The sequence below is a fragment of the Scatophagus argus genome, chromosome 20, assembly GCF_020382885.2.
Source record: "Scatophagus argus isolate fScaArg1 chromosome 20, fScaArg1.pri, whole genome shotgun sequence".
In the NCBI taxonomy this organism is placed as follows: domain Eukaryota; kingdom Metazoa; phylum Chordata; class Actinopteri; family Scatophagidae; genus Scatophagus; species Scatophagus argus.
In genome coordinates, this window is record NC_058512.1 from 9,775,881 (window position 1) to 9,800,017 (window position 24,137).

General features: G+C 40.3%; 2 protein-coding genes and 1 long non-coding RNA gene across 5 annotated transcripts; 2 read left to right on the forward strand and 1 right to left on the reverse strand.

The window, feature by feature from the left end:
- The first annotated feature begins 2,085 nt into the window (after positions 1–2,085).
- LOC124052072 (glycerol-3-phosphate acyltransferase 4-like) lies at positions 2,086–8,253 on the forward strand. 2 transcript variants are annotated; one of them, XM_046375978.1, is made up of 13 exons: positions 2,087–2,453; positions 2,944–3,221; positions 4,158–4,227; positions 4,324–4,621; positions 4,747–4,821; positions 5,063–5,152; positions 5,377–5,470; positions 5,609–5,724; positions 6,593–6,648; positions 6,741–6,826; positions 6,914–7,042; positions 7,166–7,245; positions 7,919–8,253. In XM_046375978.1, the coding sequence occupies exons 2-13, from the start codon at positions 3,054–3,056 to the stop codon at positions 8,085–8,087; spliced, it is 1,431 nt and encodes a 476-aa protein (XP_046231934.1). In that variant the 5' UTR covers positions 2,087–2,453; positions 2,944–3,053; the 3' UTR covers positions 8,088–8,253. The 2 variants fall into 2 exon arrangements, with proteins under 2 accessions (XP_046231933.1, XP_046231934.1); XM_046375977.1 differs by having other exon boundaries at positions 2,086–2,453; positions 6,741–7,042.
- LOC124052073 lies at positions 5,123–7,031 on the reverse strand. The gene is made up of 3 exons (XR_006841925.1): positions 6,874–7,031; positions 5,588–5,676; positions 5,123–5,346 (listed from the first exon to the last, which is right to left on the reverse strand). It is a non-coding gene; the product is annotated as an uncharacterized LOC124052073 (long non-coding RNA).
- Positions 8,254–11,039: 2,786 nt separating the features above from the next.
- Positions 11,040–23,917, forward strand: rab11fip1b (RAB11 family interacting protein 1 (class I) b). Of its 2 annotated transcripts, XM_046375216.1 has the most exons (7): positions 11,040–11,599; positions 18,067–18,494; positions 18,595–20,503; positions 21,822–22,461; positions 22,573–22,667; positions 23,011–23,125; positions 23,362–23,917. In XM_046375216.1, exons 1-7 carry the CDS (start codon positions 11,238–11,240, stop codon positions 23,566–23,568), a joined length of 3,756 nt encoding a protein of 1,251 aa, XP_046231172.1. In that variant the 5' UTR covers positions 11,040–11,237; the 3' UTR covers positions 23,569–23,917. The 2 variants fall into 2 exon arrangements, with proteins under 2 accessions (XP_046231172.1, XP_046231169.1); XM_046375213.1 differs by having other exon boundaries at positions 11,041–11,599; positions 21,822–22,667.
- Positions 23,918–24,137: the final 220 nt, after the last annotated feature.

The window sequence follows — 24,137 nt, forward strand, 5'->3', positions numbered from 1 at the left end:
TCTACGAAACAGTCCAGAAGTGTTTTTTTTTTCCTCTTTGGTGCGACGTTTATACTTTTAACTTTAATACCTCAAAGTGAATTGAACAATCAACCTCATCCATAAACCGCCCGTATAGCATAATGTTTGACACCAATTTCTTGAACCTCTTACCTTTATTATATTTTCAAAGAAGTTGCATTAGCTTCTTTATGCAAAAAGCCAAAGAAAGTTCACCAAAATATTATTTGAGTCTTATTCAGTGTAGTAAGTGTATGCAATATGTTTTAGAAATATGGTTCACTGGATTATATTTGCTTGAAATGCTGGTTGGTTGGTTCCCGGGGCAGCTAAATTACTGGTTGACTGTTTATAAATGGACATGGGGGTATATGCATGCTCTAAAGTTAAGATATTCTTCTAAAGGGAACTCTGTGATTTTACTTGTCTTAAACTTGTGAAACTATGCATGCATGCAAAAAAAACAACAATTGAAATTTGTAGCATAATATATAAAAATAAAGGTTTTTATTGAAACTTGAGCATAGAAGCAATGCTTGTAACTGTGTGTGCATGTGTGTGTGTGTGTGTGTGTGTGAGAATGTCCATGTGTTTTGTCTTGTATTAACAATAATGTGAGGACAGGATTGGGCTTAAAGAATTAATTAGAAAATTAAATCAAATGCTACTTGCAATTTTTCCCAACACTCAGCCAAGCTCATTCAAAGACACCCAACTTCCAGCCACTAGAGGACTTCCATCTGCCCCTCATTCTGTGTTTAACACTGTAGAAAAACAAGATGTTGTGGGTTAACAGCTGATTAGCCTACAGTTTGGTGGTGACTGCACACAGCGCTCCACAAGTCCTGACCTCGTAATGAAACAACTGACGCACACCTCTCCCAAGGTGAATCCTGAATGTGCTTTCCAGCGACAAGCTATTCAGCCAAGATGATACAGCATGTAATTAAGACCATAAAAAAAAAAAAAGGAATTCTGATTCTGATTCTGATTCTGATTTTAGAATGACTGAAAAGCATATTCCTTCTCACCTCCTGCTGTTCTTAATTAACATATCTGTCCAAAATCTCCTGTAGGTGTTCAGTTGTGCTCTTAATGGTGACACATCTTTGTGACAATTGCAAAAGCCATCACATATGATTTGCAACATTTACATCTATATCTCGCAGTAATGCCAAAATGGAAAGCAATGTTAAGCAAAAAAAATAAAAAAAAACAATTAATACTGTAAAGCCAAAATCAATTTGGAAATAATGGGCAGTTAAGCAGAACCTCTGATTAAGGAGATCAGAATAAACTGGAACCTCATTCGACAATATTTAGATCGATGCATAAAAATAAAGCTACTCACATCTGTGGACAAGACAAGCGAAGTCTGAGATGTTCTGTTTCAAAAGCCAAAAGGAGCATCGCCAAAACATGTCAGTGTGGTCTATTAACAAAATGAATAATTTATTGAAATGTGGAAGAAGACTCATGAAAACAAATAATGAGGGGGACAAATACAATTCTGACATTTATAAAAACTTGTGTAAGTAACACACTGGCAAGGTCTTATGCAGTATTATAAACACAGGCCTTTCTCCACTGACTAATTTTGCAGAGTAAGAGCCAACTTTGCTTTTAATAGAAACAGCACATGGCAGGCCATCTTTGCTTGCTCATAAAATCATATTGCATTTATTTTTCGGTGTGAATACCGTGTTTATCATAAAGGGAGACGTGACCATAGGCCTAACTTAAAACATTATAAAGGCAGTGTACATACTGACAGCAAAACTTTCAGGACTTGTGAAAATGATTAGGAGTTGCTGTCTAGGCACTTAAGAACAGATTTATATAAATTCATTTAAAAATGTCTTGGCCACAGAGTCCGGTTTATAGTATTTCTCTACCTACACTCTAATATTAATTTGTCGTTTAGTGTTAGATTATTTATGTCTTCACCAATTAGTTTTCTTTCATTATTTTTATGCTACATAATTCCAGGTGTAGTTAATTATTATTATAGTGTGTCTTTATATTATTTATATTTTGATACATCCTACCATAACTTACAATAAAGTCTCTTAATGCACAGATGTCATGTCATGCTTTTACTGCACTTGAAATTATTCAAAATAGAGACAATTTGCACACACAGTTTAGTGAAAAGAAAAACCCCGAATGGGCAGATTTAGACTTTACCTCAAACTCTCCGACCGAACCACCTCACTGCAATCAGATTACTGTCCATGTCTACCTCACAGTGCAGTGACAGCAGCTCTCATTGGCCACCTGTTGCCATGGAGACTCTAAACAACTCTGTGTGTGGTTGCAGCATGCTGCTCAAAGCCTTTAACACCAGCATCACAGTCAAAGATCCCTGTACATTAGCCTGGATGGAGGGCTGCCTGACCGTCTTTCATCTAAATCCTCCTCCGGGACAGGACTAGCGTTAAATCCGGAGGACGGTAAGAGCCATTGGCCAGTAGCTAACTCGTTATTACCCATTAGCCTGGCGTCAAAGTGAGCTTTACCAAGCTAGCAAGTTACGAACCAAATTAATTTATAGCCCATGAAAGCCCATTTCTACCAATTCGATAACACAATAGGTTTTGTAAGTCATTATAATGAAGAACCTTTTGTAAAATAAAGACTTAGTATCTCAAAATAATGAGAAACGTTCCCAAAATAGTGACCTAGCATCTCAAAATAAATGAGCTATCCTTATTTGAGAAAGTCTGACATTAGCCTGAGGTGGCCTACTGTGTCCTTATTTTGAGATACTGAAGTACTTTGAGATACTAAATCATTATTTTCAAAAAGTTGTCGTTATCATCATAAATGATTATTGTGAGACAAACCATTATTCTGAGAAACTTTTCCATTACTTTGACACACCAAGTCATTATTTTGAGATACTTGACCCAGTGAGCTGTTCCTGATTTGATTTCTTTTCAGCATTGGCCTCAGACACAGTGCCTTCAAACAGACCAGAAGATCCTGTCCTCAAGCTGCAGGTTTCACTGTGGCGTACAGTCCATTTGCACTCTCCTCTGCTGTTGAGCAGCATGACTTGGTTTACATTTCCTGTTGACAACATGCTGTGCAGGTGTCTCAGCATCTCCGTCGCTGTGTGGTTGACAATTCTGTTTGTCTTCATAATTGTGCCTGCTGTACTCGGCGTCTCTCTTGGTGTCCGCAGACTCTACATGTGGACGCTGCTCAAGATCTTTGAGGTGAGCTTGGTTTCTATTCAACGCACAATGTTGTTAGAAGGGTACAAAAATCACAGCTGTCTGTATTGATATGTTTTTGGTAAAATGAGCATTTTTATTTTTTTATTTGTTGATTATATATTGTACAACATTATGGAACCAGTATGTTACCTTTAAACTGCTGCAGTGTCTTGCAGTATTTTGACCTTTTGACGTAGAAGATTTTGCCCCAAAAAATTCCCTATTGAATGGGACCCCTGAGGTCTCTCATCTCAGAGGGACTGTTAGACAAGCAGGGCATTTTGTTGTCTGTACTTCCTCATAGACTTGGATTATGGGACAGACCCTTGGGGGGAGCAAGCTTTTAACTGTGGGACTACCATCTGAGTTGGTATAGATGCTACAGGGAGCTTACCCTCCTGGGATGAAGTCAGTCTGTTGTCATAGTTTGAGAATTTTTGAGTTGTATTACAGAGAACTGTACCACAGCTCTCCTCACAAGCACCGTCTCAGGATAACTGTAGTCATGATTAAACCTGAACTAAAGGGGACAAACCTGCAGTTTAAAGGGGACAGCAAAATGCTTTCTCAATTTGCTAGACTGCCTTTGTGCGAGGGTGGGAGGTGATCCATCACGTGTGTGGGGGTATACAGGGATGGCCCTGTGGCCAAATCTGACACTTCCTCCAAAGAAATGTTGTGATTGTGAATAGTTTGTTTTCCAAAGGTTACAGCCCTACTGGAATGCACATTCAGTCCTGAATAAAATTTGGTGGACTGCAGTGGTCATTGCTGTTTATTCGACTTTATAGCTGCTGCTCGGCAGTAGTTTAAGTCTTTAGTTCTTACTCTGCTTCTTACGCTATTTTGTCAAATATTACAACAAACAAAGAAAATGTAGTACCAAATCATGTTTTCTAATGTAGTTGTCATTCTGTTTTTTTCCTCTTAATTTAGTGGGCAACTTCACGAATGGAGATTGAAGCAAAGGAAAACAATCAGCAACTCTATAAACCATATAGCAGTGGTAAATGAGCAATATTGCAATATTTCTCAGTCATGAATTGTTACTATACCTGCATTATCTTTCCTATGAACTCAAGTCTTTCTGCTCTCATTCTAGGAATCATAGCCAAAGAACCCCCATCATCTCTGCAGCAGGAGATCCAGGGCCTCCGAGGTTCTGCCAGCTGTCTGCGCTCAGAACCGGAGTTTGAGATGGCGGACATATTTTACTTTTGCCGGAGAGGAGTGGAAAGTATTGTGGACGATGAAGTGACCAAGTGCTTTTCAGCCCAGGAACTGGAAAGCTGGAACTTGCTGACTCGAAGCAACTACCACTTCCGTCATATAAGTCTGAGACTTACTGTTGTGTGGGGCCTGGGAGTCCTCATTCGCTATGGCATCCTTCTGCCTCTCAGGTCAGAGGAGCACATAGGCAGGTTATGTAGTGGAGGTAGTAAATTTAATCCTTTTGTACAAAAGCTGCAAATGGATGGAAAACTGGTTTCGTGTTACTTCATGTGTATGTTCTTTTGTTCTGCAGGGTGACTCTGGCTGTGACTGGTATCAGTCTGCTTCTGGTTGTGACTACTTTGGTGGGCTTTTTGCCAAACAAAGAGTAAGTTCCTCCCAATTGTCATAGTACTTCACCATGGATGTGAAGGCTAAAATGTTGATCAAAAACAAGACTGACTGGATGTCTAGCTAATAAGGTTTAAAATACTATTATTTTCTGATGGATTATTCTGCTCTTTTAAAAAATATTGAATGGTTGTTTAGTACCTTGTTTGATCAACCTTAAAGTGAGCATCCTAAAGAGACTGGAATAATTACTGTTGCATTATGCTGTTTGCCTCCAGGTTAAGGTTCTTCCTGAGTGAGAAGGTTCATCTGATGTGTTACCGCATCTGTGTCAGAGCTCTCACAGCAATCATCACCTATCATAACAGGTTCAATGTTTGATATTCAGCAGCTTTTTAAGATACACTTTAATTCACTGAAAACATGTAACTATCAGAACAGTAATACTCGCATTTTAACAGTTTTGTAAATGTCTTTGTTTCAAAGAATATAACATTGAAATGTGTAAGGTGTATAGATGGAACTGGGTATTTGTTCCCTTTTCACCAAGCTGTTTGCCTGCCTTGAAAAAAAAAAACTTGTTTAATTTCAGAGAGAACAAACCAAAAAATGGGGGTATCTGTGTGGCCAATCATACAACGCCTATTGATGTCATCATCTTGGCTAATGACGGCTGCTACTCTTTGGTAGAAAAGTTTGTGACTATCAGATTTTCTGTGTGGATTCTTATGAAATAATAGCTCAATAATAACAGCTCAGCTTTTAAAGTATGAAGGGTGAGCAGAAATGTGGTTTGAGCTTACTTGAGTGTACTCATATCTCAGGTTGGCCAGGCACATGGAGGGTTGATGGGAATGATTCAGCGCGCCATGGTCAAATCCTCTCCTCACATCTGGTTTGAAAGATCAGAAGTCAAAGACAGACACCTAGTGGCCAAAAGGTAATACTGCATCTTCCCAGTGTAAAGCATTGCTTTTCGCTCCACTTATGTTTTGCTCAGCACTGCTGTTGGACAATTTGTGGTTGGGAGTAACTTAGTACATTAGTACATACTCAAGTACTGCACTTAAGTACAGTTTTTAAGTCAAGTATTTCAGAGTGAAATGTAGTTTTTTGCTATATTTGTTTGATACATTTAGTTATTAGTTGCTTTACATGTTGAGATTGTTTATACAAAAGAAATGCATAGTCTAACATCAAAGTGAAATAGCCTGTAGCAGCTTGTGAATAAAACTTAGTTTTCCCAGACAGGAGATGAGGGTAATGTGAACAAAAGAGTTTAATAAATAAACAGAAACAGACAAACTAAAGGCAGCTGGGAATCCAGGTAAAAAGAGCCCACAAGAATAACCCAAAGACACAGCAAACATAAGGAACATAGAACACAAGGATCACAGGAAGGCAGCAAACACAGACAAACTGACAGCACATGTGCAAAGAGAGCACAGGTATATATAAACTAAGGAGACGCAGGTGAAAGAAATCAGGGCGAACAATCTAAATTGGAGGGAAAACAGACAAAGTCAGGAAGTGAAAATGTAATGTTATACAATAGGAGAAAAAAACCCTACAAAATAAAGCAACTAATGAAACTAATGAAACTTAAACATGAAATACCAACCGTGGCACATTTGTGTTCAAAAGCATGTAAGATATACCACATTTTATGTCTTTTTTTTTTAGTGAGATTTCAACTTAATATAATGATTTGTTTTGGTGATCGTAGCACTTGACAGTGTGCTTAAACTCTTAAAGTGAGGCCAATAGAAAGATTTTTAGGTATATTTTGATCTGCTTTGTCATTTCAGGCTTGGTGATCATGTCGCTGACAAAAACAAACAACCCATCCTGATCTTCCCTGAGGGTGCGTGTGATGATCTAATTCTTTGTCTAGACATGTCAAGGCCATAAATGTCGTTGTTTAGTGATAAGAGCGTCGCACTGTGTCTTCTACAGGTACTTGCATCAACAACACATCAGTGATGATGTTCAAAAAAGGCAGCTTTGAAATTGGCTGCACCGTCTATCCAGTAGCCATTAAGGTAGGAACTTCCTCTGTCTTTTTTCTAGTCATTTTGCTCACACCTACACTGGATATATGTGATATGATTTGTGTTTTCGTCCCGCAGTATGATCCTCGGTTTGGAGATGCTTTCTGGAACAGCAGTGAGTTTGGCATGGTGAATTATCTGCTGAGGATGATGAGCAGCTGGGCCATCGTCTGCAGCGTTTGGTACCTGCCGCCTATGAACAGAGAGGTCACAGCTTTACAAAGAAATGTTTGGTGTATAACCAAGATCAGTGACAGAACATTCATCATCATGTTTATTCTCTGCTGCAGTCATAGCCTGCTTTTTTTATTTGTTATTGTCCTTGTGTAGGAAGGGGAGGATGCGGTGCAGTTTGCCAGCAGAGTAAAAGCAGCCATAGCTGCACAAGGAGGATTAGTGGATCTCATCTGGTGAGTCATCAGCCAGGTTTCCATCCAACGGTAGCACAAATTTAAACAGAGTTCAGAGAGGAAAATGAGAATTTATGCACGTTTTCATCTGCCGTGCAAATAATTGGAGTTGGTTCATCGAGATAAGCAGTAGGTGGCATTAATTCTCCAGTCATGCGGCATTACACCATTTCAGAAAAACTGGGCAAAAAAAGATGACTTAACTGAAAGGGCGTCAGTCAAACCTCAAATAGTAAAAAAAGTTTTAGGACTGAAAACTGACATTTATGTTTGTTTCATGTATTAATCTGAGGAAGGTTGCAGTTTCACTCCTCACAGATGTTTTAGTCTGTTTCCATTGCACTTTGTTGAATTCTTCTTTTATCGATTATCTCAGCCCTTTTTTGCAGCGTTTTGAGCTCTTTATTTTTCTGTTTCTCATTTTTGGTGTTTACACAACAGTTGGATGGAAATTGTATGTAATTATGGTTATTAGAAAAGAGACAGCTAATGGCATAAAAAGTAGGCACTGATTCACAAAACACATTATCACTACTGGCTTTTAGCTTTGACACAACTGTGCAGTATTACTCTGTTGTCTTTATTATTCCCTTCAGCTGTCTGTCAAACACGAAACTAAAGACACTATGTTGATTCTGTCTGTGATTTTCTTTTCTTATCTGTGTGCTCTCAGGGATGGAGGGCTGAAACGAGCAAAAGTGAAAGATGCTTTTAAAGAAGAGCAGCAGAAACTTTACAGTAAAGTTCTTGTAGGTGAGCAAGACCTGACAGATGACAATCAATTAGATGGTGAAAATCCAGAGGGGGACAAACGCCATCAAGATTCAACAAAAGGACAATGAGGACACAGCGAATGTATGACATCTTATATATACAGTGCATCCTGAAAGTATCCGCACCGCTTCGCTTTTTCCACATTTTGTTATGTTACAGTCTCATTCCAAAATGGATTAAATTAAAATTCTCCCTTAAAATTCTACACAAAATACCTCATAATGACAAAGTGTTGCTTGAATCTTTTGCAAATTTATTAAAAATGAAAAACAAAAATATAACATGTACATAAGTACTCACACCATTCGCCATGACAGTCAAAATTGAGCTCAGGTGGCTCTTGTTTCCATTGATCATCCTTCAGAGGTTTCTACAACCTGAGTTGAGTCCACCTGTGGTGAATTCAGTTGATTGGGCATGATTTGGAAAGGAACACACCAGTCTATATAAGCCCTCACAGTTGGCAGCGCGTGTCAGAGCACAAACCAAGCCATGAAGTCAAAGGAATTGTCTGTAGAGCTCTGAGACAGGGTTGTGTCAAGGCACAGATCTGGGGAAGGGTATAGAAAGATTTCTCATGCATTAAAAGTCCCAAAGAGCACAGTGGCCTCCATAATCCATAAGTGGAAGAAGTTTGGAACCACAGACCTGTGTGGTAGAGTGGACAGATGGAAGCCACTGCTCAATAAAATGCATATGAAAGCCCACCTGGAGTTTGCCAAAAGCAGAATCAGAATTCCTTTATTTATCCCCTTGGGGAAATTCTTTTTCGTACAGATATTGCACTTGCAGTTTTTCCGACCAAGAAAGAAAAGTGAAAGATATAATAAAAATTAAAAAATACAGGTATTTACATGTGTAAAAGGCACCTGAAGGACTCTTGGACCACGAGAAACAAAATTCTCTGGTCTGATGAAATAAAGATTGAACTCTTTGGCATGAATGAAAGGTGTCATGTGTGGAGGAAACCAGGCACTGCTCATCACCTGGCTAATACCATTCCTACTGTGAGGCATGGTGGTGGTAGCATCATGCTGTGGGGATGTTTTGCAGCAGCAGGAACTGGGAGACCAGTAAGGGTTGAGGGAAAGATGACTGCAGCAATGTACAGAGACATGCTTGCTGACAACCTGCTCCAGAGTGAACTGGACCTCAGAAGGTTTATATAGAGCCCAGACTTGAACCGTATTGAGCATCTCTGAAGAGATCTGAAAATGGCTGTGCACCGACGCTCCCCATCCAACCCGATGGAGCTCAAAAGGTTCTGCATTGATGAGTGGGAGAAACTGCCCAAAAATAAGTGTGCCAAGCTTATAGTATCTTACTCAAAAAGACTTTAGGTTGTAATTGCTGCCAAAGGGGCTTCAACAAAGTATTGATCACAGGGTGTGAATACTTGTGTACATGTTATATTTTTGTTTTTTAGTTTTAATAAATTTTCAAAAAATTCAAGCACACTTGTTTCGCTTTGTCATTATGGGATATTTTGTGTAGAATTTTAAGGGAAAAAATGAATTTACTCCATTTTGGGTATGAGACTGTAACATAACAAAATGTGCGAAAAGCAAAGCTGTGTGAATCCTTTCTGGATGCACTGTACAGTGACACCTCACACAATTAACAGTGTGATCAAAAGGAGGAACTTATTATTAATGTGACATTTGGCCTTTTTACCAAACTCAGAATAAAAAAAACTTTTTTGTGTTTTGATATTTATATTTTTGCCATGTAAAGTCTAGATTTATTTAAACTGTGTGTATGATATGAAATTAGCATAATTACCACACTCACAGCATAGAAGGGTCGAACAGTGACAGACATACAAAATGCTATGGGCCAGTTTGTCCATTTGACCAAAGGTCATAGACTAAACGCATGTTGACCTTATTTTTTTCTGCCTCCATTTTGCCATGTGAGCTTGCTATATGTCTTATTAAAATATTCTTTTAAAAACACCGACCTTTTGTAAAGTTAAGTTTTTAAGAGCATAGTACACTGGTTACATCACAGTTTGACAGACACTTTGGCGATGCCAACACTTTTGCGTCACTGTGCTAATTGGCTCAAGTCTCTATATATGTCTGCACCTTTAATCTTTTCATGGCACCTGGGGAAAAAAGAAAGTCAGATCAAACATATTCAGGCAATGATAATGTAGGTTTCGTTTTTTTTCTCAGGTTTTAGGAAAGTCTTTGAAGAGTTTGAGATTTTGAGTGATGCAAAGGACCAGAAATTTTTATTCCCTTTTTTAAACAGTGGGAGTCAGTGTTCAGTCATGAACCATCCTGCTCATTGGCTCATGAGGACATTTTACTCAACTGTAAGCACACAAGTCAATATGCAGACTGATTTACACAGCTGAATAACTGTCTAAAATGCATACATTTTCTACCTAATCCTCAATTAACCTCTTTAGGTTTAATTGTGTATTCAGGGAATCAGTTCTGGGAAAGGTTTACAGTTCATTAATGGGTTGCCACACACACACACACACACACACACACACACAAACAGGAAAACAGATTCAAGGTAAATCATTCAATCCACCAGATCTGCAGATGGAATGAAATCCATGCAGACTCTGGCAGGCAGTGCAGCCTGATTAAGATTCACACTGCAGCTGAAACTGAATCCAACCATATGAGCCCTATCAGCTGTCACCGGCCTGTCAGGTATCATCTGCTCTCCAGGTCCCCTAGACAATTATTAGAGCACTGGTTCCATGCTTCCAGAGATCATAAAGATGGTTAAGGTAGGAGGAGACTGATTTAAAATAATTACAGTACATTTGCACAAACAAAAAACAACCATGAGACTAGATTAAAAACTGTCATCTCAGGTAAATATACAAATCAATAAGTCAGTCTTGTCCTTATTCGAAGCCAGTTGACGTGATGCTGATGCACTATGGCAGATGTCAGCAAGGATCAAGTGTGACCCATTGGTTCCAGTAAATCAGCGATGCGTTGTGAATGAGAAAATTGAGTGTCTGGGTTTGCTGAATAAATCGTGTAATCTGGGGGAGTGTCTTGTCCTAAGGGAGGCCCCCTGTCGGTGCAACTCCGCCCAATCAGCTGTTTCCTTAAGCCCAACGGAGCTCACGACAAAACTTTCTCCTCACTTTTGTCCAGTCCATAGTGAATTCATGGTTGACACCGGCCAGTTTTGTGCTTTGGATCCAATTTCGGCGTGAATCCAGCAACAAGTGGCGCGTCAGCATGTCCCTGGCGGATCAGCAGTGGTGTCCGACAAGCGTCCAGGTAACAGTACTCCAAGCCAGAGGCCTCAGGATAAAGGGGAAAAACGGCACGAACGATGCGTACGCGGTCATGCAAGTGGGCAAGGAGAAATATCACACCTCGGTGGTGGAGAAGAGCGTGGCACCGGTGTGGAAGGAGGAGGCCTCGTTCGACCTGCCGCAGCTACAGCAGTACGGAGGTGGAGGAAGAGGAGGCACGGAGCGCTCCACGCTACATGTCCACGTCCTGCACCGGGCCCTGGTGGGTCCAGACAAGCTGCTCGGACAGGCTGTCATCGACCTGCCGCAGCTCAGTGAGAACAAATCCCGCAACAAGACCGAGTAAGTGCACAGAGCAGCGAGCGACAGGGTCAGTAGGCTTGGCAGAATAAAGTCAAAAGTAGATGAATGGACGGAGATAAAAGAGCTGCAAATGACCACTGTTTTCTCGGTTAACCTGTGCCAGGCAAACTCCCCATCCCAGGTCCACAAATAAATTGTTTTATCCGGCCGGCAGGTAAAAACTAAAAGATATGTAGTGAAAATCAAAATTTAAATCACCTTTTACTCTTAAACTACTAAACAATTTGTCATTTGTGTCAATCACTTCCCCAAGACAGTAAGATGAGTTTGTCTCTTGGTGAGATAACTCAGAGGTTTGAAAGTAATCAGTCTGCTGGGGTTTCTTTGAGCATCAAATGGCTCGGACCCTGAAAACAAGTCGAAAGACAAAATGTTGCTTATATAATTGGGTGCATGTTTCTCCCTTTAAAATAACCACCGGATAATAAATGAACCTGGGCCTCTCCACATCAGACTCTTCTGACTCTCTTCTATCTCTTTGTGCCGCTTGTCAGAATATGCATATGCACCATGTAATTCTTGGGTAGATGTTACTTAGCTGCATGTAAATGAAGAAATGATGGGAGGGACAGTGAAGACTGCGCAGCGTTGATTCCTATCTGTACCACAGGGGAACAACTCCCGGTTGCTGGGTCTCTTAGTTGTAATGCAGCTTTGTGGTCTTGCAGGACAAAACTCCATAGTCCCTGTTTTATGCTTAATAGTTACACGTGTTTAATTATAACAATAAAATTATGCAGCATCTGTGAAAGCTGAGGATTAGTGTTGCCATTTGAATATTCTTTCCTTGATTTGGGCCTTTGTAAAAGCTCTTTGGAAGTGGGTGTGTTTTTTTTTTTTGTATCATATTTCCACCTTTCTTTCCCACTGAGGTGAGGCATTCAAGTGTGCGCACACACACACACACACATATGCACCGCCACGCATCACTACACACACACGCCTGTGGTTCGACTTGTGAATGTTGCCCACTCGCACTCTGCAGCTTAAAGGATTTGGTCCCACTGCAGTGGCCTTCGAGGATGCCAATCAGCATTACTTACTCAGGCAAAAGACGCGAGTCAAAGGATTCACTCTTTCGTTGACTGAGCTCGTCAAAAACGGAGAGATTCCACAAAGAGTACCAAGCTTCAACTCGCTGTATCACTATACCACTCATTAAGATAAAACATCAAGCTTGAAATTCTCATTACGCTGCCGACACACCATGCAAAATAGATGAAGTAATTAACTGACGTGATGATTGCCTTTACTATACAAAATATTCACAGCCATTTCTACTGAGTTCATGCTAATAAAGGGTTCACAGGCCTCGCTGGTACTCGATACTCCCAGTAATTGCAACTATACCTTCTCCTTTTAAGCAGAAAATCTGTTGTTTCCCTGCCCTTAAAATTTGAAGTAAAAGGCCGAGCAGCCAGATCTGAAGGTCAGTAAGAATGGAAAATGTTTTGTTGTGCCTAAGCTGTTACTAAGTATTTTAGCCCCCTGCCGTGTGACCGGTATTATACAAAGCAGACTGCATACCAAACAGTTTGAATGCACAAATGCACACCAACACACACGCACTTCCCTCTCCCACCTTCTCAAGCTTTGTCGCTCAGCTCTGATGTCTTGGGGTCATTGCATGAATTGCAATGTCTTCCATAGTGAGGCTAAATTTGCTGTGGATCTTGCTGCTCATTTTTTCTTTGGCATTAAACGATACATATTTGCTGTATTTTCATATCGTGGCAAACCCTTTAGATTCGGAGCAATCAGTCGTCCCGCTTGAAAGAATTTGAAAAATTTATAACAAAATGAGATTTGAGAGTGTGAAATGAACTGAAAATGAAAATGCATTTGAACACTAAAAACATTTCAAACAGTTCTGCACACTTTTCTGGTTTGGATAGGGTTCAAGTCCCAGCACGCCAAGCTGAACTCCACCTGGCTGTACTCATGTTTAATCGTGCATGGTTCTGGGGTTGTAGTGATCACATTTACTCTTTCCGCATTCAGATATCTGATACTGGTTTCCCTTCGGTGTTGAAAATGCGCAGCTTGATACATGCATAGAATTTCATGAGGATGTCTTACCATGAAAATATTTTCTTTTTTGTCCATTCAGGACACATGCTTCAGGTGGTGTTGAGCAATGCCTGTTTTCTGTTGCTCTTTCAGTAGACCTTGAATGGTGAATGTGAGTGTACCTTGCCTCTGAGGTTTAAATCCAGCTGTAACCTCACATTCCTTACGGTTTATCAATGAAAAACAAACAGTGATGGCAACAGCAAGGTCAGTTTTTTTTAGCAAGAACCCAAATGACAGACATGTTCCACAAGCTGCCAGTACAACAGCTCCACTGTTTAATGCATGCGGCGTTTGCTGAATTCAGCAAAGAAATTACTCAGCCAACTTTTGCTCTTTTTTGTTATTTATTTATTGATTTCTTTTTCCTTTTTTTGAACATGTGTTGCTTTCAAAATAAGGCACTACTGTTTAGTATCGTTTAGAGAGCCCAGGTGGAAATGAACAGAATGAAAAGAAATGACTTCAGTTTCTGGATCATAGAAGGTAGTAAAAATGAAACCAAAAACATTCATTTCAAAGACATTTTAATGAGCGCTTTTGTTTGATGTGCCTACCACTTGATGATTGGATGGTTGTGTTCAGTCACTGACTATTATGTGCTAAATTTCAAAGTGAAAGATCATAGAGCTTTCCTTCATTTGCATATTTACTACAGCAACTGAGAAAGACCATTTCAGTTTTTCCTAAACACTTTGAAGACTTCTTATTTGTGTTGGTTTAAAGGTCCTTTTGAAACACTGATTCATACATTGCTTTGGTTTAACTAGTCATCAGTCACTGAATGGTTTAAAATCACATCAGCAACTGAATAAAATTTGACACTGGTGGAAAGAGAAAGTTTTGGAAAGTTACTTCTCTCATAGTACAAGAAATGTGGGATAAAAATGGTTCTTTTATTTAAGTGCTGAGAGAGAACCAGCATGAACACAGTGAGACTGAAGCAGCTTAATGGAACTCAGCCATTACTAATTTCAGTGTTTATGCCCATGCTTTTCCTACTGTGACGGCATGTCAGAACATCTTCTGTAAAAAGGGTCATTTTCTTACTTAAACACAAGCTCATCAGGGAGGCTGAATGAAGCCGAATGGCATTTTTTTCTAGTGCCTCTGTTATTACCATTATCTGCTGGAGAGGCATTAAAAGCTGCCCTGTGAACCCCTGATACAGAAAAATTAGACCCTAGTTGTGAATTGTGACTTATGGTATGAGGATATTTAAAACCTCCAGTTAGGCGAGCCTCAATTACAGCTTCCATCCAGCATTTTGTGTTTTGAAACAGCTTGTGCGTAAGTTTTCCCTCTCCTTTACCTAGCGTGTGCAGTAGCACGTCTTGTGATTAATTTGTAAAATTTAAAAATAACACAAAGTTCAGCCACTGGTTTGTAAAACCCACTTGAAAGATTACTTCTCTTTGGTTTCGCTCTGGTTTCGCTCCCTTGCACTTATGTGTGCGGACTGATACAATAAGCCCTGGACGGATTCGGTCCTTGGACATTATCACTGTTGAGTTGTTTTACTCACTCAGCTCTTCTCCCACTCACACAGCTGTGTTTTGAGATAAGAAAGGCTCAGGCCATGCAGGACATTGTCTTATCAGTAGTTCAGGCTTCACAAGGAAGGATGTGTGTGTGCATAACACAGAATACGTTGACAGAGTGTTGAGTCATGCTTGATTCTCTTTAAGTTCTGTCTGTACAGCAGAGCAGAACACTTTTTGCTCTTCACGGGGGTGTCAGATTACTGGGTTTAACATCATCATCATCAGCATCATCCAGGCATTGTGAAGTGAGAGGCATTTTTAATTCCTCTTCCTTCACACTGCTTACTACCCCAACCAGCTAACGCCCAAACACTTTTGCAACTTCCCTTCTGTTTAAACTGAACCAGCTTACTTCTTCTCTTTTCAACATGTTTGTGTGGATTGTTATGTGCTAGTGGCTTTTTGAATTTAAAGGTGGCTATAATCAATTCTTTTATATCAACAATGGATTACATGACTGTATGTGAGATAGGTGTCTCATAATCATAAACTCAGAGAGTTAATGCCAGACTCCGCAGTCCTCTCAGCCCTGCAAAGTTTTAATGTCGAAATATGAATTTCAAAGGCTTCAGCAGTTTGCAGAGTTGGCATGTTTGAAATTCCAGTTTTATGAGCACGTAAGAGTGGATTAAGATCTCCCTTGATTTGCATGATAAATAAATGCATGATCTGTCTAGCAGTGTTTTGCTGAGGGACATTCATCAGGCAAATCATGAAGAAGTCTCACAGTGGAGTATTTATAATGTCAGTGCCTGAAATGTGCAAATCACATCCCATTACTCAACAGCAGAAGGAGGCAGGGGAGCCGTGACAACAGTCTCATCCAGTTTGCAAATTACAGGAAAAGGCCTTTCCCTCCTTAATATGTTTGTGCCAGACATCTGTAGCCTTCCTGAGAAAGGAGGAGGAGGAGGAGGAGGAGGGTGACTCTCAGAAACATCTTATTCAGTACCACCGAGAGGAAGGCACTGTATTTAGCGGATTCTGTAAGGCACGTGGTCTCACTATGAAGTGTTATGTTAAACGACGGGGATATAATATAGTTCACTGCATAGCAATACACAAACACAAAACATGATATAGTTCAATTACATCTGCCTACTCCTTCAGTGTGTTTGTTTTTAAAACCAAATGTTTGAGCCAGATTTGTTCATTCTGAAGGTAACTTGCTTTACATTGTAAACAGTCAACAGTTTATGATGCAGCCACAACACGGAAATATGTTCTTTTTACACACACACACACACACACACACATACAATCTTGGACATGCGGCCCCTTCCTCATTTTCTCATTTCCCCAGGAATCCAGATTTCGGTTGGAGTTGTTTGTTCAGTGGCAGACTGACCTCAGATTTCTGCCTGATAGGCACTTTTTATGCTGACTTCTCCTTTTTCATTGTTCTGTTAAATTATTCTGTTTATTCTGAGGCACTTCTGTCAGTATTGGACCATGACAAAGCTTCAGGAGCAGCGCACAGCTGACAAAACTTCTCAGTAGGCATCTTACTGAGTCTGTTTTCCTGAATTTTATTGCAGATTTACATTTTGAGTTACTAGTTTGAGGTTGTAGCGAGTGTTTATGTTGGATTCCCTTCCTGACTTGTTGGTATATCTCAATGCACCTACCTAAGTATGTTTAAAGGATGATGATGCTGTTCATTACAGATTGGTTCTCTGTGAGCCTGAATAGTTTTGTGAGAAACAGAGACTAATCTAAAGATAAAGGCTTCATCCATCAGGGAACCGAATCTGTCTGTTGACTGTCTGCAGAGCAGGATTTCAGGGAACATCCAGTAGAGGCACAACGTCAAGCATGCCACACGTTTCCAAAGCATAATTGTTCACAAGCTGTAAGAGAGCCTGTGAAGTCCACACGACGGGGCTGATCCTGATGAAGTACACACAGTGCAATGATAAAGTCAAGGACAGTATTATCTTTAAAAAACAAAAAACAAAACAAAAAAAGAAACTTTCCTGCGTGGTTAGTTTTCTGGTTGTTCTAAGGTCCTCACAGACTTTCCAAAAACATTCAAGTGGCTGCTGAGTCATTCTCCATTTGGCTGGGTAACAGTTTCCATAAAGAAGCTGATGACTGGGAGTCAACTTGCTGTACATGAATCTCCCTCTTTGTGTCCATGATTTCCTTTTAAACCATTCAGTAGCTGACATTATGGTGAATAATAACTTGCAGGGGAACAATGTTTCATTAACATAACTCTTCTGGGTGTTATTGCAGTGAGTGTGTGGCGCATTAGATCTTAAAAGTTAGTAAAGTGAATTATGCAAAGTAGACAGCATTTTTAGTGGAATCACATCATGATACTGTGTTTCATCTTGCCATATTTTGTTCAGATGATTTCAAGACAATTTAATTACAAAAACAAAACAAAATTAGTCACTGAAGTTTCCCTTTTAAAAACACTTGAACAGTAAAAATGCATAACTGTGAACCACAGCCATACTGTGATAAATACATTTCAAACTCCAGACCTTCATAATGAAACTCTCTGATTTTCATATCTTATCTGTATAGCAACTTTTAGACATGCTTTTCTCATTTTACCTCAAATATTATCTTATATGGACGTAGTTACAAATGATGTTTCCGTCACCATGAAAAAGCCAGTCCAAAACAATGGTGCTTGTCACATTGATCTCCTGTCAAACATAAAGCCTTGTTAACCTTAAACAAATCATTACACTAAGAATTATCTTTGATTATCATAGATTTAATTATACCTGTCCTGCAGAAATTAACATATCCTGGATTGATACATTTGTGAACATGTCTTTGAAAAATGAAATTCTAATAGGTGACTCTCTTTAACAGATGGTTTAAACTACTGGACAAGGCTGGCAAGGCAGACAAGGACAGAGGAGAGGTGCTTGTGGACATCCAGTTCATGAGAAACAACATGACTGCCAGCATGTTTGACCTTTCTTCTGCCGGTAAATCCAGATCTCGCCTGGGCAAGTTCAAGGACAAAGTTCGTGGCAAGAAAAAGGAATCAGATTCTGCGTCCACCGTGGTGCCATCCTTCACTCAGGTTCTGACAGACAGCGAGGAGGAGGGAAATGGAGACGGTGAGGTAGCGGCGGGCAAGGATGGAAAAAAGAAGAAACATAAGATGAAGTCATTGTTTTCTCCCAAGTCTAATCTGCAGAGGAACATGTCTCAGTCCATGTCTGTTCTGCCTGCAAAGAACTCCTCGCTGAGCGGTAGCCAGTCATCTGGTCTAAATGTGGATTCCTCTGAAGGTTGGGAGCAACAGTTTTTAATTCACTTTCTCACCGTTTTTCAATCTGTTTTCTGTTGTCATCTGTGTTGTTCCATGTTAACTCTCATATGTCCTTCCAGGTAAAAAGAAGTTTAAGTTCATGATACACAAACGTTCAGGCAGCTCAGACAGCAAAGATTCCTCCTCCGGCCACCAAAAACACGCCGCTGCTGAACAGAGTAACTTGTGCATTAATGGCAGTCATATATACTGCGAGGAGCCGCTGCCCCGGACCTCTCGCATCGGCTCAAACTTCAGTCTGGCCAGTTCAGGCCACGGATCCATGGAAGACGTCCCTGAAAGCTCTCCCCCATCTGTTGATTCACTAAGGGCAGTGGGGCAATATTCACCGTGGACAGAGGAAGAGGAGGAGGAAGAGACAGCTGAAGTAGAAAATATAAAAGAGAGTGAGGATGGACTAAGAAGGGAGGAAGAGGAAAGGATTAGGATGGAGGAAGAAAGGAGAAAAGAAGAGGAAGAGGAGAGGGTTAGAAAACAAGAAGAGGAGGCTGAGAGGTTGGCTGAGGAAAAGAGAAGACGAGAGGAACACGAAAGAAGAAGAACTGAGGAAGAAGAAAAAAGGCAAAGAGAGGAGGAGGAAAGGATTAGGAGGGAGGAAGAAAGAGCTCAGGAAAAGAGGAGACAAGAAGAAGAGTGTAAATTAGCAGAAGAAAAGAGGAGACTGGAGGAAGAAGAAAGAAAGAGAACTGAAGAAGAGAAAGTCAAAAAGGAGGAAGAGGAGAGAGCTCAGGAAGAGAGGAGGAGACGAGAGGAAGAGGAGAGAGCAAGACGAGAAGAAGAGCGTGAACGATTGGCTGAGGAAAAGAGGAGAGTAGAGGAAGCAGAAAGAAGGAGAATTGAAGAAGAAGAAAAACGGCAAAGAGATGAGGAGGAGGAGAAAAAGATTAAGATGGAGGAGGAAAGGGCTCAGGAAGAGAGGAGGAGAAAGGAGGAAGAAGAGAGGGCTAGGAGACAGGAAGAAGAGCATAAATTAGCAGAGGAAAAGAGGAGACTAGAGGAAGAAGAAAGAAGAAGGAATGAAGAAGAGAAGGTTAGACAGGAGGAAGAGGGGAGGAGAAGGAAGGAGCAGGAAGAGAAGAAGAAACAAGAGGAAGAGATGGTGAAAAGACAAGAAGAAGAGCGTGAGGAAAAGAGGAGGCTCGAGGAACAAGAAAGAAGGCAAAGGGAGGAAGAGGAAAGGAAGAGGAAAGAGGAAGAGGAAAAGACTAGGAGGGAAAAGGAGGAATATGAGAGATTGGTAGAAGAAAAGAGGAAACTAGAGGAGGAAGAAAGGAAACAGATTGAGGAGGAGGAGGAAAGAGTGAGGGTGGAGGAAGAGAGAAAGAGGAATGAAGAGGAGAATGTCAGGAAGCAAGAAGAAGAGTGGAAGAAGTTAGCAGAGGAAAAGACACGACTGGAAGAGCAAGAAAGGAGGAGAGTTGAGGAAGAAGAAAAAAGGCAAAGAGAGGAAGAGGAAAGGATTAGGAAAGAAGACGAGAGGAGACAAGAGGAAGAAGAGAGGGCTAGGAAGGAAAAGGAAGAATATGAGAGATTGGCAGAAGAAAAGAGGAAACAAGAGGAAAAAGAAAGGGAAAGGATTGAAGAAGAGGAGAGAACTAGACAGGAAGAGCAGGAAAGAATTAGGATGGAGAATGAGAGAAGGAGACAAGAGGAAGAAAACAAGATTCTTGAGAAGGAGAAAATTCAAAGGGAGGAAGAGGAGAGAATTAAGAGGGAGGAGAAAGCTGAAGAGGAGGCCAGGAAGCTGGAAAAAGAGAAAGTAACAAGAAATGCAGAGGAACAGAAGAGTACAGAAAAGAAAACAAAACACAACGATGCTGGGACAAAATCCAAAGTGGAGAGCTCTGTAGAAGTCACTTCTAGTAATCTATTTGATGAAAACTTTTCCAATAATCCTTCTGAGGAGAGTCACAACTCATCTGCTGGACCTGACAGCAGCACAGCCAAAGGGCCAGTGGTTCAACAAAGGTTGGTTCAAGTCATCTTAGCCTGCGTGGAGCACAAACACTGCCACACGTACAGTGCCTTTAATTCCAAAACCAATGTAACTCTTGGGTACAAATAAAACACAATCATAGTTAAACTTTACCCTCAAATTTAATGTCAATCTCCCAAATAGTTGTTGAGACATTTCAAAATCTCAAATGTCAACCTTGAAGTGGCAGAAAGTCAGGGGATCACGAAATTGTGCGTACGCATGCGCCAATCTTGCGTGCAGCCTGTTTTTTCTGTTTCCTGTTTGTTTCCCAGTTTCCCCTAGAGATTAATAAGGTTTTTCTAATTCTGATTCTGAAAATCTGGAAACCCTGAATATTTCTACAAACATATTGTTCCAGTCCATTCAGTAGCTGTTGAAGTACAGTTGTCTGTAGGATTCATTCTGTTGGCAGTTCATCAAATAGTTTTTGAGATATTTCAGTCTGCAAAATGTAGACCATATACAAAGAGCATTAAAAAGTGCTAAAGTCTGTGCACACACTCGTCAGAGCTTAATTAAAATGCCTTAGTTATCAGCAGAATAGGACCAGGAACAGAACAGCAAAGGAGGTAGTAAAACAAAATTTGAATGCCAAATAGAAATGATATGAAGTCAGAGTCATTTACATCTGCAGAGTGTATTATCTGAATGTAGTTTATCATCTGTTTTTCAGTCAGTCATGACACGACCATAACAACCACTCTACGGAGCGCTTCTTTTTTAGATGCAACCTAAAGCTGACACCTTCATGAAAGTTACATGGCTCTGTGCTTGTTTGTGTGTGTGTGCGTGGCTTGTGGACCTATGCATGTCCCTGAGCAAGGATATGTTTCTTCTGTCAGCGGAGACTGGGGTCTCATTGCGCAGTCTTACATCGCTACATCAGGTGTCATATAAACGAGGAGTGAAAATGACTTGAAACAATAGGTAATTACTCTGAGTCACAGTGAAGATGGATGCTAATTTCACAGAGAGGGAATGAGATGTGCTTGGTATGTTTAAATAAATCCTCCTGTTACACCGCTTTTTCAAAGGAAGAAAATGAACAGATACTTTCTAAGTTCTCCTTTATTTGTTCTCTAGTTTTGCAACACATGATTTTACACAAGATTTTAATATCTTCTATCTCCTTTTCAACATACTTGATGACATGTTTTAGATAATTATTCAAGGCGGGTGGGTGATGCACTTCTTCTCTACGAATGTATTTTCTTGCACCATTAGAGTGTTTTGTGTTCCCTTTGAGACCCCTTTCAGTTCAGTGCTCGAGTCTACTTAAATGTAATGCAGTCTGTGTCTCGTTTCCAGGAGTCAATCTGCTGTGTCATCGCTGGGAAGCAAGACTGCTATCACTGATGAAAAGGATCTTATTAGCACTCAACGGGAGAAGCGACAAGCTCCTCAGCCTCCAGGAAGAACTCAAGCTCAGAGAGAGAATCACAGGGAGCATGACGGATCTACACGACATCTGGCACAAATTAACAAACAAAGCAAAGACAAAGATGTCAAAACAGTCAGCATTCTCCCGCAGCGCTCGGTGCAAATGATCACTCCTCTGAGTAAGTCCCCCACAGATGCAAAGAGCGCCCAGAGCTTGATGGAAAGTAGTACAGCCAAAGTGACAACTAATGCAGTTAAACACGGTAAACGCCCTGCACCATCTAGACCCCGTTCCGTGGATAACGGGTCATCATCTGGACCAAAAACAGCCTCGTCTTCTGATAGCAAGATTCCCAGTAGCTCAGAGGCAAAACAAGAGCCGACCGTTTATGGCTTAAATCCATTTGAAGATGATGAAGATGAAAATGAGCTCACAGCCCAAGATGATACAACAACTAATACTGGTCCAGTTCGATGGCCTCCAGCTGTGGCCCAAGCTGCTGATAAAGATGGCGACTCTCAAGCAAAAATTAAATCCTCGAAGAAGACCCGTGCTCCCTCGTTTCCTGTAAAGACGGCTGCCACGTGGAGCACTTCAGTCACCAAAAACACTCAAGGAAGCTATGATACAAATGATGTGACTGTACCTGATAACGGTGTAACCTACCCGTGTGTCCAGGAGACTGCAGTTCAAGAGTCGCGGCCTGCAGTGATGCAAAGCACAGGGGAGAAGCCAGGTGAAAAGAAGGAGGGGCCTCCTGCAGCTTCCCGGAGGTGAGCCAGTTCAGTTCCTCGACAAAGTATTCATGCATGACGTCTCCATCTGTAGACCATCATAGACCACAGACCACCCAATATCATGTCGAAATATATTTCATAAAGAGATCCACAATGCTGGATATTTCTCATTATTTATCATAATTTTGCTGGCATGATTTATACACATTCATCTTAGCTTTTATTATTGTGTGTTGTATCTTATAGAGTTGGTGTGAATGAATAAACATGCAGCATTAATGCAAACTACTGTATTCTCTTTGACCAGCATAACAACACTCACTTTCAGTCCCATCCAGCTAGTGCTTTAATCTTTCTTTCTTCTTTTTTTGTGTGGCAGGCTTCTACCAGTAAAGCCCCTTAATCCTCAGGCACAGCAGCCTGTCTCAGTAGTTCAAGTGGAAATACACAACAAATCAACAGGAATCCTCAGTGAAGTTCAGGAGAAGACAAAGGTATTTCTTTTCTTTGATTAAAACTTTTATGGCAGTCAATGAATTTTGTATTTTGGTTATCAAAATAAATGAACCCCGGAAGGTTTGTGCGTATATAAGTAACTGTTTATTTTTCTGGCTTATCAATAAGCATTCATTTGAAACTTCTGTCAATTGTTTTTGTGTCATGTGTCGTATTTGTGTTCCATATACACACACACACACACATCCTCACCTTGTATTATGTACTCTCACAGGTAAATGACACCGGACTGAAAGGGCCATACTCCCAGCTGACTCGGGAGGAACTCATCGCTCTGCTGCTTAAACAAGAAAACCAGCTCTCAGAGAGAAACAAAAAGATATCAGAGCTGGAGGAGTACATTGACAACTTGCTTGTGCGTGTCATGGAAGAGAAACCGAGTATTCTCATGTCATTGAACTCTATGAAAAAAACTGCATAGGTGGACTTGCAGCACTTTATTCCCAGTGAAACATCCTGGTTTTTACGAGGTTTGAACAGTTTATGGTTGAAGTTCAAAATACTGAAAAATAAATAATGATTAAATATATTTTGTAAAATGAGTCTTACAGAGGCTGTTACCATTATGTCAATTTGCAATCAGAGAAAGATATTTTTTCTAAACATTTAGTCATATTTTGGACCCTTTGTCACAGTATGTATATGTGTGAAGTTCAAACAACCCTATTTTCATGTTGAGCATAAAATTAGTTCCAGAAATAACTTTGGTAAATGTTGACTATTGCTATCATGTCTGACTTAAGTACTGAATATTAAATGATTAAAATATATTGACTGTTCTTTTTATATTCTGTTCGCTTCCTGTCCCCTGGAGATATCTCTCAAAACTATGCACTAGTTAATGTAGATTCTTGCTCTAGTACTGAATGTCAAAGTTTACATGATTCTACTAACCCACAAAAGGCACTTTACTCAGCTTACTTTATGTACACATTTTACTGCACTGTACTGCAATATCACATTAAAGATATGAAAAATAAAATAAATTAT

Coding starts and splice junctions, on each gene's coding strand:
- LOC124052072 (XM_046375977.1), top strand. CDS start 3,054: ATGACTTGGTTTACATTTCCTGTTGACAACATGCTGTGCAGGTGTCTC. Junction 4,228..4,323: donor CTATAAACCATATAGCAGTG/GTAAATGAGCAA, acceptor CTCTCATTCTAG/GAATCATAGCCAAAGAACCC. Junction 4,822..5,062: donor GGCTTTTTGCCAAACAAAGA/GTAAGTTCCTCC, acceptor GTTTGCCTCCAG/GTTAAGGTTCTTCCTGAGTG.
- rab11fip1b (XM_046375213.1), top strand. CDS start 11,238: ATGTCCCTGGCGGATCAGCAGTGGTGTCCGACAAGCGTCCAGGTAACA. Junction 11,600..18,066: donor AAATCCCGCAACAAGACCGA/GTAAGTGCACAG, acceptor TCTCTTTAACAG/ATGGTTTAAACTACTGGACA. Junction 22,668..23,010: donor CCTCCTGCAGCTTCCCGGAG/GTGAGCCAGTTC, acceptor TTTGTGTGGCAG/GCTTCTACCAGTAAAGCCCC.